At 35.4% G+C, this 13,026-nt stretch overlaps 1 protein-coding gene across 1 annotated transcript in view; it reads right to left on the bottom strand.

Annotated features, from left to right (window-relative positions):
• Positions 1–13,026, bottom strand: part of RNGTT (RNA guanylyltransferase and 5'-phosphatase) — a 185,898-nt gene that overhangs the window by 136,806 nt on the left and 36,066 nt on the right. Inside the window, exons 8-9 of the mRNA XM_026845915.1 lie at positions 5,519–5,654; positions 288–359 (exon numbers count right to left, since the gene is read on the bottom strand). Coding sequence (XP_026701716.1) covers positions 288–359; positions 5,519–5,654 — 208 coding nt within the window. The remainder of the gene's footprint in view (positions 1–287; positions 360–5,518; positions 5,655–13,026) is intronic.

The raw sequence follows: 13,026 nt of genomic DNA on the forward strand, positions 1-13,026 counted from the left end.
TTCACTGCCTAAATAGTTCAAACAGGCTCTAGAAATCAGAAATTTTCCAACAGTGTTTAGCAAACTGTTTCAAACCACCATCTTTTATTGTGCAGATGGAAATAAACCAACGTCTGTTGTAAGACTGGTTTCAATCTTAATTTGGATGCATTGCTTGTTATTGAGTTACAAAATACCCAAATGCTTTTGGTGTTTAAATTTACTCTGAAGGTCTTATACAAATAAGATTAAAATAGAAATGAGAATCAATAACTAATGACAAAAGCAATAAAACTGAAAGTACTTACATTAAACTTAATAATGTCATATATCAAGTACCGAGGGACAACCTGTCCATTAACCTTGTCGATGATCATTTCCTTAAAAGAAAAGAGATGACATTTACATTTATTTCATTAATATAGAAGAATTTCAACACATTTGTACTTAGTGCACGTACCTGTAAGCGTGATCCAATCAAACACTGGCCACATCTTTCTTATAAAAAAGTTTTTACAATAGGTCAAGATCATAAAAATATTATTATAGTCTCAAATATCTCTCATGAAGCATTCAGTAAGAAGCCAGGAAACTGTGCTAAGGCTCCACATTCTGATCTGCAATATTTATACATTAGTTTCCCCACAGCTTTAGAAATCACTGCCTTTCTCGAGTGAACAATGAGTTTTTAGAAACCTCAGTAAGAACTGCAAGCCTAAGTCAACCAAGCACATTTGGAAATCTCATATACAATAAGAATTACAACAGCAAGGAAGTAAAGAACAAGCATTAACATCCATTTTCTATGATCATGTTGGATCTTTTCACATTAACAGCATCCTAGGCAGCAGTGACAACTGCAATTTACTTGAAGGGGGGGGGCAAGACAAGACAAGAACCCCCCCAATCCAGAATTCCTGATAGTAATCAGGTGAAATGAATAACAAAGTAAAACTGAAACAACAGTACAATATTTCTTTAAAGTTTCAATGGTATTAACAGGTGAAGCACTTTTAAAAAACATTTAACTGAACATGTATTTAAGGTTTAATGACTCATTTCCTCAGCATGCATATTCAGAGCCTCAGCTTTGATGCAAAGCTAGCATTTGTATGCAAAACCCTGAAAACATTCCAGTGACTGGTATTACAACATTTTATGCCTAATTTTCAAAATCTTAATCTCTGAATATTCAGTTTAAGAATAATTATGAAATACACCCAAGAATGATTTTTAAACCTTCACTGGAATGTTCAGTTTTAACATAGAATTAATTTTATAAAGAAACATTTTCTCTACTTCAGATACATATAAGCCTTATTGACTCTATTATTGGTCAAAATAGCCTCTTTCCTCACATCCTCACTTCTTCCACCCCTGTCTCTTGTTCTCTCTTCACATTCAGACTGAAATCCCAGCTACCAGAGCAAATAAATAATAGCACATTATGCCTAGAGAGATGACAAATTTCTGTGCTGCTCATCTCCATCATGTCAATAACATTCACTGCTCCATTAGTTACACCAATACAACTGTCATAAGGCAGAAGCTGTAAAGTAATCATAAGAGCCATTCAGATTAGAAATACTCAGCACATCACTTTTTAACAGTCTGATTTCAGAATCTTCCTTGAAACTATGAGAACCGAAAAATACTTAAGGGAACAGACCTCAAAGGCAAGTTCAGAGACTATTGGGAAAATGTAGTATTTGAGAACTGATCATATTCAAACTCACTCATTCTGCTCTGAGTAATAATCTGATACTCTAAGTCTATATTTAGGCCAATTTTTAGGTAACTACAAACTTAAACCCAAAAAATCACTCACATGACATGATAATAGTATACTAAAGTATCCGTAAGATGCACCTGCATCCAGGCATTTCCTTTTATAGACCCCATGTAAAAAACACAGCCACTATTGTGTGTTTTAAAATTACCACTGCTAGTAAATACAATCTTTACCACTTGTCCATCAGCTGCTAGTTTAGGTATTAGCCTAATCTACAGGTTTGCAGAACAATATCCAGTGGCCAGTTTTGTCAATGTGATCTGGTGAAACTGTGCTGGTGTTCATCTCCTTTTCTTAATCTCCTGGTGCTACAGAGCATAGACTTACAACATATTAAAACCAGCAAATGCACTAAGAGCTTCTAGCTGGGCAAGTACCAAAAGAACAAAGCTGGACTGACAGCTCACAGATTTCCCCCCCCCTCCTTGAATCACACATATCCAGGAAGCAATTTAAGATTTAAAATAATCCCAAATTTAAACATAAAGAAAAGGATCTCATTTTACCAGCCACTTGCAGAATGCATTTTTTGTTGACACAGATTATGGAATCAGATCTAATGACACACCTATTTATTGTTCCTTTTCCTCCTGTACCTTGGCTTTCCTTTGCCCGTTTACCTTTAAGACAGTTCTAGTCACCGCTTTATTTCAGGAATGAAAAGATCTTTTTTTAAAAAAAAAATAAAAATATGTATTTTGCACAAAGTATCAGCCTTTGTAAACTCAAAAAGTTTTAAGTTATACCATTTCTGAGAGAGCTTACAAATAAGTGAGATCTGTACTGATACAAAAACATAAATCAATCTCAATCTCGCTTTCCACTTTCGGAGTCCTTGGTTCTCCTAAGCCTTCCAAATGGGAATCATATTTTATATATAAATAAAATATATACAAAATTGTAAAAAGTATTTCAACCCTAAGAATGCATTTTCTACTCAACTCTTCCAATCCTAAGCAGAATGTCAAGAAAATTCCTGAAAATAACTAATTAGTTTTTTTCCAAGACAGCCAAATATACTTTAACAAAAATCCATACATCCTCTCAGACAGCAGTATGGATGCAACCTACACGGCTTCTAAAGGAATACTTCATATTATACTAGTCACCTGTAGGTAATATTCAAATTAGCTTTAATAAACTTTGCAGAAAACTTTCTTCCACACCATGAAACCAATCACAACTGAAGAGCTGGAGATGAGCACGCAGTATTGCAAGAGATCTCTCATCACCCAAGACCTAACTCGTTATAGTAAGAACTGCTTGCAAGTAATTTCAGCCCGAAGTGAACTGCAAATGCATTTGAAATTCTCAAAGACAACCACATGAAAGGCTTATACCAGAAGCCTTAAAGCAAGTTAACAGATCACCGAATTAATGGAAATTGCCTTTATGAAAGTTTTATATACACTGTCATCTAAATAAATTTAGGGAAAATTTTCTAATCTTTTGTATTCTTAACATCAGTAGTTGTTTAGCTGAATGGCACTGATATCTCTGTTCTATATTTCCTTCTTTCTAATACGTTTCACGATTACTGTAAAGCAATGCCAGTCAGGCTACCTTGTTCTGTATTTTCATTCTCTGAAAGAGAGGAAGCTACTTCGAGGGCAGTAGATATGAACTACTTCAACGGTACTTCAACACTAATCAGTAAAATACGTTAACACAAAAAAGCCAAATTTTTCTTTCCATAGATTAAAAAAAAATTACACATATATCCACAATAAAGGAACAGTCATGAAAATTATCATCTGGCACTAACATTAAACAAATACTCACAAAATTAAGCTGTTCTGATGCTTCAAATAATAGGCAAAATTTATATTCAAAGCTGCAGAAAGAAACTTCAATTGAAAAGAAAAATTTTCCATCCACAAGTTGGGTTTTTTTTTTTTAACTGACCATACTCATATAAACATAAATTTTAAAATCTGTACTATGAAAAGTATTTATCTATTGAAAGGTTTTAGTTCTATCTCAGGTACTTTATTCAACCAAAACTTGTTCATTTAATGTTATTTTGCCTTCAACTTTATGAAGAAACCAGGAGGGGGGGAAAAAAAAAAATAAAAAATCATAGTAAGACCAATTTGATGACAATAAAGTGAAATACTGACATGCCCTATTACAGTCAAACTTTGACAGAACAACAAATTAAGTGAAGTTACAGTTCATGTCCTGGGTAACTGAGAGAATGTCATTTATTCTTAAGAGACTTAAACTATAGATCTGGGAAAACACAACACACCAGATGAGAGCCCCTCTCCCATGCCCCACAGCCACTTCTATGCACATATCTAAATATATATGCATCCCTGTCTTCCACCATGTTCATACTAGCCACTCTTATTAAATTATCTCTTTTGAAATGTGAAAAAAACCAAGGAGTAGTAGTTTCCCCGAAGAACACCTAGGACTGCACCATATGGACACTAGCAAGCCATTACTTTCTCAAGAGCCTTAGAAAGAGCAGGGCAGGAAAAATAGTACCAGGCTTTTTATCTCAACAGTATGGAAACTAATGTATGTCATTAAGAACATTATGTACATCATTAGAATGCTGCCTGGCTGAAGAGGCTCCTACCAGACATGACAGCTTGTGCAACCACTTTTGAGCTGACTGCATGGCATTTCTTGCATTATGCTCTCAATTTTTCAGTGAAGCAGAGGTGGTGGAAAATATTCCATTATCTGCTTCTCTGTCCCTGAGATAGTACATTGTTCCTTGCAATAATCATCCTCACAGATTCAATTTATACATGCTTTTCATGTAAATGTGTGCTCAGTAAGACAGATCAGTCACAGAAGTGACATTTCAAGAAGGATACTAACAACAAAGGCCTGAGAAAGGAAAGAAAGTTAACAATGACAGTATGGTCTCCTGTATCAGAAAGGTGCATTAGGCTTCAGAAGACCAGTATAGAAGATCATCCCAGATATTCAGTACTTCAGCAAACAAGAACTACAGCAATGTAGAGACTCCAATGTTACTGAAACATGATAGGAAACTGCATTCATCTACACTGACGGGTATTTAGTGTAAGAGCTAACAAAATTCTTTTGCTCATGTAAAATAGGAAGGTCAAGAAAGGAATAAACTCTTCTTGTGGTTACTCTTCTGGAAAGTTTACCAAGAATACTCCAAGCCAGCCTTCAAACATATGTTTTACAGTTTGTTTTACAACTAGCTAAGAAAGTTCATTGGCAAGTTTATATAATTTAAATTTAAACTCAGAAATGTTTTAGTCTTAAACAAATAACTAAGCCATTTCTAAATCAGGCTGTAATTTAGACCAGCTGAAAATAAAAGTGACAAAAGCAAAGACATCACCTCACAAGTCTGTCAAAAGTTGATGAAAATTTTACCAAATTTTAGAAATATTGACATTAACTGGATCAAACTGACCATGTTTACTGTGTCAAAATATAAAGCTATAACAAGAGATGAGGTTCTGCAATCATTTCTTTAGATTCTCTTCAAGCCTTTTCTCATATTCAGAGAATGTCATCTCAATACCTTCATTTATTTCAAAGACAAACAGCTCCCCCCCCGAGCAGTCATTACTGCTACTCTGTAGATAAGAAATGACTTATGAAGTGTGATTCCCACATTCAGCCAGTGACTGAATCTATTACTCCTGAAATCCTATGAATCACCGATCCAGGCCTAAAAATTTGGCCCTGTTTCTGAATGGTAGCAAATTGCACTGAATTGTTACAATAATTATACAGTATGCTTCTTACCCCATCCAGAAGAGTGTTTGTTAGATGCATGCGAAGATCTTTGCGAAATGGAAATTCCAGATTAGATACATGAAAAATTGAATTGTCTCTATCAATCATAAAAACTTCATTCTTCCCATCAATCAGCATCATGTACCTGCAAAGGCAATGTTAAGATATACTTAAAGGTATATCCTCTAGATCACTACTATTTTAATTTATATTGTGCTAAAAAACCCAATCATGACAGACATCATAAAAAATGCATTTCAGAAATAATTTTTTCCAGTCAAAAGTTTAAACCTATTGCTTCAGGAAAGCAGATAATTTAGTTCAATGCACTTATCACAAAGAGAAAAGTTCAAAAAAATATATATTTATATTTTTTAAAATGTTGCTGTGTCCAGATAAAACAATGACTGAAAATCTATTAAAAATAACAGAGGTTTTAATGCTGTAAGAAATACATGTGGCTAATTCAGTTAGATTCAGCTAAAAGATCTTTTATTCCCATTTTTCCTTTATTAAGTGGACCAGAACTTTGCCTGGTATAAATCTTCAGAGTTTCATTCAAAGGAAACACCCTTCCTGCCTATCATCCGTTATCTAACACTGCAGTACTGCAAAGTCCCAGCCAACTATTAAGCCACTTTTTGTTAAAACACTGACAAATTTAGCCAAGGTACAATCCTCTTAAAGAAAAACCCAAAGCTTGCTACACTATCACCAGCAACTTGTGAGCTTGGTTCAGTTGCAGGCAACCAAACTTTCTAAAAATTTCTTTATATTACGACAGTATTTGGGAGACCAAGTGATTAAATTAGACCTCTCTGTGCTAATCCCACAGAAGACTGCTCTACAGAGGTAACACTCTGGATACAAGAAAAAACAGTGAACTAGCAGGAAAAAAAAAAAGTAGTGAAAAAGACAAAAAAACACAAGAGATGCTGAACAATGCAACAGGTGTAACACACTTGAGTTACCTTTGTAAAGTTTTCTTTGATCTTTGCAACAAGAATACTAAAGCAACTGGAAGTGAAGACTAGCAGCTTGATTTTGATATGGTAAAGGAAGACAGAAACTGTTGTGGGGCTCAGAAGGTTGGCAGAGAAAAACAACAAAAAGAAAAGTGCTTTTTTGGAACCAACAAGATGTGATTGTACTTAAGACCAGTGAAACGAACAATATAATTATCAAGATGTGAGCGAATGATCAGACGGGAAACACCACAGCTTAACAGCAGTGGAAAAAATAAGCATACAAGAGACAAAGCTGACAAGAAGATTCAAAAGTAAGTCCAAGTTCAGTGTCCCAGTCAAACCTCAGTTATGTCAGTTTTACTAATTACCACTTGAGCTGCTGTAATTGAACTTATGCCTGATCATGTCATAACTGTATTGGTGGTCCACATCAAAACTGAGAGCATGACCCTAAAGCTGAGCTTTCTTTCACTAATCCTTTCATTTCACCTTGCACCCAGACATACTAAAAATACAAGTGTTATTACAGAAGTTCTACTGAGAAAAGTCAAAAATCACAGAAATTCAAAAAGAGAAAACAAGAGCACTACCAGTTGTCAAGACAGTTAATTGCTCTAAAACTTCACAACATTTAATGTTCTTGAATAGCCTCCGATATAAATAGGGAACAGACGCAAATCTTCGCAGAGCAACTAACCCATTTGGATTGCAGTACAGTGTCTTTGATAGCACAGAATAGGGAAACACTTGATTAGAAGCAAAAGATTATACAAGTTTCACCATGCACATGGAATATTTTGAAAGAAAGAAAGCATAATTTGAAGATTCATTTGGTAAAGAACCTTTCATACTTGTAAGTCTTTGGACATATGCTGGGGAAAAAAAGAAAACAGTACTTTTCATAATTCATCTATTTCTCCTTCGTAAGTCCTGGTCATGAAGAAATAACAAGTATCAGTAGTCTTTTCTAAAATTCACCATTGCTCTTAAAAGTAATGCCCACAGAATCTCTGCTGTCAAAGCAAAGCAGCGAGCATCCCCCAGAAACCCTGCAGGCAGCTGCCCTGTTGTCTGCACAGATCTGGCCTTTAGAAATCAGTAGATCTGACTACAGAAGCAAAGTACCACCCATGCAGCTTAAACATTGTCTTTCAGTATTATGACTGTAATCATAATTCACTATAGATCAGCTCAACTGATGTTTCTCCACACACAAGATGAGTACTTCAAGTAGTTATGTATCAGTTGCAAAAAAAAAAAAAAAAAAAGACATATATGAACAAAAAACCTCAAGGGGGGAGAGGGAGAGGAGTAGATTAAATCAATGCAACATTAGGAGAGTTGAAAGCTGCGCATGAGATGCTTTTATGAAAAAAATAATTCAGTATACATTCAACTAGATAACTTGGAGCCAGTACCTCAGAAGCAGTAATAATCTACAGACAACATTAATTTTTCAAGCCATGTAAATTCATTCAAAACTAAAACTAATTAGAACATGTTGTGTTTTTCTCAAAAATTAAAGAAAGTATGGGAAGGGAAGAAGAGGTGTGTAAGTAATAGGAAAAAAAAAAACCACCAACTTATGCACACTACTTAAAAGTAAGCTTAATTGGCCATCCCTGCACTCCCATATTCACTGCTGTTTTAAGTACATGCTTTCATCTGTAACTTGCTTCAATGACAAAACAGCATCTAATGCCTCAAGAGATTTAGCACTTAAAAACACGATACTTGAATCATTGTTAGTAATGTGGTGCAATAATATATCTTTCAACTGCTTTGGAAAAAACACCCAGAATAACACAAACGGGTTGGGTTTTTTTCAGCTACAGGTTCAAACACACAAGATTTCACCAAAATATGTTACCTGAAATCAAAACTAAGCCTAACATACCACCACTTTCTCTAGATTTTTCACTCAAAACAAAATCTAGGGAAATTGACTTAAGAGTTGGTAGCTGAATAACCCACCAACCACTAGCAGTAGGATACTTTCTTTTGCAACCCACAGCACTAACTCTTCTTCCATGATTTTGCTCTTCCTCCTTTTAGTATTTGTCACTGTTAGATGTTTATACCATAAATTCTAACTAACAGGTACAATAGTAAGTCTTAGAACTGCATGCAAAAGATTTCCAGCCAAAGATCACAAGGAATCACATTATATCTTACTTCGAAGAGCTACTGAGAAACAGTATGTGCTTACTTTGAAGACAAAAAAAAAAAAGCAGACCCATTTGTCATGGGTTTCATGTTAATATATTTGCCTAACTTAGAAGCTGAACCAGTTCTCTCGCATGAGACATTAGACTGACCCAAATATGTATGTTTTGAAAGGGTTTTGTTTGTTCAGTTTTTTTAAGCTGAAAGTCTGAAAACTTCTCCACCTCCCAATTTAATAAATTATTGAAAAAATCACAAAACCTCTGAATGTGGTCCAAAAAATAGAATTTGTTTTGTCAGAATTCTAATTATTATCATTGTAAGACAGAAGAAATTTGGTCAAGGATGGATTTACAACCAAAAGCATTCTGTGAGCAGATGATAAATGAAAATGTGCAAGAAGTAAAAGAGATACACAACCATGCCAAGGTTTTGGTGAAACTGAATTTATTAATTAATGAGGGGATTTGGCTGGTTGGTTGAGGTTTTTTGTTTGTTTGCTTATTTAACTCAAAAAGTTTAAGTTCACGTGCTTAACATCTGGCTTTATGTTTTCTCCAAATGACACTTCAAGCTTTCCTGGAGAAATCTTGTAGAGTGCTGATCAGTACATTTCTAAATATTATTTGGATGTGCCCTGACCAGTTATATTTTAAGAAGTTAATTAAGGTATTAGCAGCATAAGCACTTACACCAGAATGGAGAGCGTGCCTCTGAGAAACACCACACCAACAAAGAAGAAAGAATGATGATTTCTCAAATACATTCAACTGGAACTAAAACAGCACATAAGAGCTTAACATCACGGATTGTATTGCATACTTGAACACTACTTGCTATTACAGCTGTACATTTATCACTAATTATCTCTATAGTGTGAGCACCCAAAAGCTCTAATTAGTAACCAGAGCCCATTGCCATTGTATTAGATTCATTGCAAGTACACAAGATAACAAGGCCCTGTATCAGATGGCTCAATCTGAATTTAAAACTAGACGAGTGAATAAAAGAGCAAGAGTAGTGCAGCAACAAGAGCAGTAACAGAACTGCTCGTTCACCTTTGATAATTGTACACGAAAGCTGAGAATTGTGTTTGAATGACAAATATCATCTCTTCAAACTGCCAATCCAACCACTACAAAACAGCCAGTTTCCATTGCAACAGAAGTTCTGATGGGCAAGTGAAAGAAAAAAGGGTCATGGTGTCCACATAGATTAATCTCACAAGCAGATAAAATATCTAGGGATAGAAATGTTAAAATCTGAAGTTTCAGTAGAAGGTACTTTTCATCCACTTCTGGTCCCGAGGCAAGGTCTGTTATTAATGCTAATTGGACATCAGTATTAACACGATAATTCAGGAAACAGGATGAAAATTTCGTTAGCAAAGAGTTACAGCTCTTGGCATCAGACAAGCAGATCTTCAAATGACCTACCAGAGTATTAATAACTTTAATCTTTAAACTTTAAAAAAATGTCAAACCCCAAATATCATCTTGAAAAGTTTTCTCTTTGGAAATCAATTATTTTTAGCATATCCAAATACAGACAACTGATTCAAAGGCTCATTTGCCTCCACATACATCCTGTTCATGCAGTCCACATCAGCTGGACCCAAAATATATGCTAGAAGAATGATTTTATTAAACTTCCATTTTTAGTTTAGCTTGCTTGTGGTTGGTGGTAGGTTTTTGTTGGAGTTTGGGGTTTTTATTTGTTTGGTTTGTTTGGGTTTGGGTTTGTTTGTTTTGGTTTGGGTTTTTGGTTTTGTTTTTTTTGTTTTTGTTTTTTTTTTTTTTACACAGTTCTGAAGCTGACTTGAGCTACATTGAAAATGCTAAGTTAAAAACAAAAGTATTTCCTCTATGTGGATGTTCAGTGGTTTTCACCACTAAATTTGAAAGTACAATTCAGGAAAATATTATTTAAGGCAAAATAAGGCAAATTACTTGGTCTCCCTCAACCTACAGTTATTCACAGCCACGAAGAACAGAACTGTGTCTCCCAAGCTCCAAATCCAATACTGCACCACCAGAGCATGCAGCCTCTACTCTCTTTCCCAGCTTATTAGGATCCACAAAATTGGCTTTGAAAACACCCCCAAACACAGCACCTCACATTCAGCATAGTGCTTGCCAAAACACATTTATGGTGAAATTGATCCAGAAGTTCACAGAAGCTTTGCCACTGACTTCAATTCTATGATGCATGTGCCTTACCTATGTTTAACTTACTTCGCTCAACCAAAATCCCAGCAACTATCCCAGTAATGTTACATATGTTGATTTTGTACTTTATAGGACTTTTAAAATCTTAAGTATAAAAAAAAACATCGCACAGCTTCCTCAAACTTTGAGACTTCATCTTCCAAGTTCAAGGTCAACACAAAAGCAATTTTCTGAAAAAAATCTACAAGTAGCAAATGGGTTAGAAATACTTTTTTTTTAAAGAAAGCTTAAAAATTCAGCTCCTGTAGGAGACTTCTTTGCCCCACAGTATTTCTTTAAATGGGTTATATCAAAGATGATTATTTATTTTGACACAGTACAGTCATCATTGGTTTTTTTTTCTCTTTTAAAATATGCTTGTGTCTGTATTATCATATTAAAGAATGCAAAATGTAAGAAATTCCATCATCAACTCTAAGTGCAAAATACACAGCAGCTCTCCATTCCCAGGGGAGTTCATTACACAGCCTACAATTCAGTCTTGTGAAAGCGCTGCCCTCCCACACAAATAAGCATTACCCAACTCAGAATAGCAATTAGCATCACTAATATGTTTGCTGACGCAGAAGCAACAACGAAGTCCTGTTGCAGATATCATTTTCAATTTCTTAATTTCCTTTTATGATTGGCAACACTTCAAGATCATGAGCATGTCACCACTCCATAGATCGATCACCCAAGACGAGGCCAAGCCACTTGAGCACTTTACTTTGGACCCTGCCATTCTCTCCTGGCAAGACAGCATCAACTTCTGGCCAGATGCATCAAACACTGTAGAAAAGGCCAGGAGAATGAATATTAATGACTGTCCTCTATCCACGGACAGCAGGAGATCATCTATCTGTGTCACTAAGCCACTGCAGTTTCATGTTCTGGCCTGAATCCAGACTGTGTTGGAACTAGAGTAACAGTTTAAATTAGACAAGTTTGAAGTTGGCCTGTGGCAGATGGAGCAATACACCCAAAAGTCCCAATAAATGGGGAAGGCTCAGCTTGCATTCTTCTCTTATATTAATTGCTGCTGGCAATGGTTGCTGCTTCAAACTATGTCTCCTGAAGGATGATAAAGCCTGGATACAGGGACACGAACACAGGAAGTTGTATAAAGACTCATTATTATCAGTGTATAAACAAAAGGAAAACATTGTCTTTTCAATCAGCACAGTGACAGCTCTGTCACAAATACCATTCTCAAAATTTTACATGCGTTTTCATTTGCATATGAGCCAGCAAGAAACACTGCTACACATAAGATGCTGTAAAATTATGTAAGTTGGAAATTAGTCTGCTCTGAATATACTAACACATATTTTTCTTGCATACCTCTAGGTTAAATTCTGCCATCAACAGTCTCCCCAGTATTTTAAATCAAAAAAAAAAAACACTTTAGATTCTGACTGACAGTCATTTCCAATTAACAGCATCCAGCTCCAGTATTTCTCATGCATGACCTTGCATTTTCTAAACTAAATATCCATTCTGCTCCTCAGTGAATTCAGTGGCTTGTCTCCCTCATTTGTTTGTCAGAACATACTTGCTTTCTATTTCAATATTCTTAATGACAATATAAAATTAATATTCAGATCTCCACCTGTGGCTTTCTACATATTTGCTTCCTAAACAATCAACTGCCATTTTCTTTCAATCCATTCCTTACCTATCTTGCAGTTTTAGCAGTCTTGATTAGCCTCAGTCAAAGATCAGAAGTGAGAGATCTACCACTACTCTGTGTAAAAGACAACTGTATTCCCTTTACAAACTCCTGCCAAAAAGGTTGAACTCGGAGGAAATGCCATTCCTCATCTATACTGCTGACTGTGTTCCTCAGTCCTTCTGATTCCATTAGCAATTCTCCTTAATTGATTCAAATCTATCATTTTAGAAAGAGAATCTGCATTGTTGGTCTATTTTTACATCCCCTCATTACAATCATAATGTTCTAAGTTTAAAGCAAAGCCTTTTCATCAATGACCTAAACTTATCTTCTGCAACCAAGATTTTTTTTTTCCTCAATATTAAAATACTGTGTTACTAGGCTGCTGTTTAGTAACTAAATGTTTCTCATGTATCTCTTACTATGTTCAGAAGCACCTGGATTTGTCACTGGTCAAAATCCTCCACCAACTCTCCACCCTTGAAAGAGGGTAGAACTCAG

The sequence above is a fragment of the Athene cunicularia genome (genome assembly GCF_003259725.1).
Source record: "Athene cunicularia isolate RWA chromosome 3 unlocalized genomic scaffold, athCun1 chr3_part1, whole genome shotgun sequence".
NCBI classification, from domain to species: Eukaryota; Metazoa; Chordata; class Aves; order Strigiformes; family Strigidae; genus Athene; species Athene cunicularia.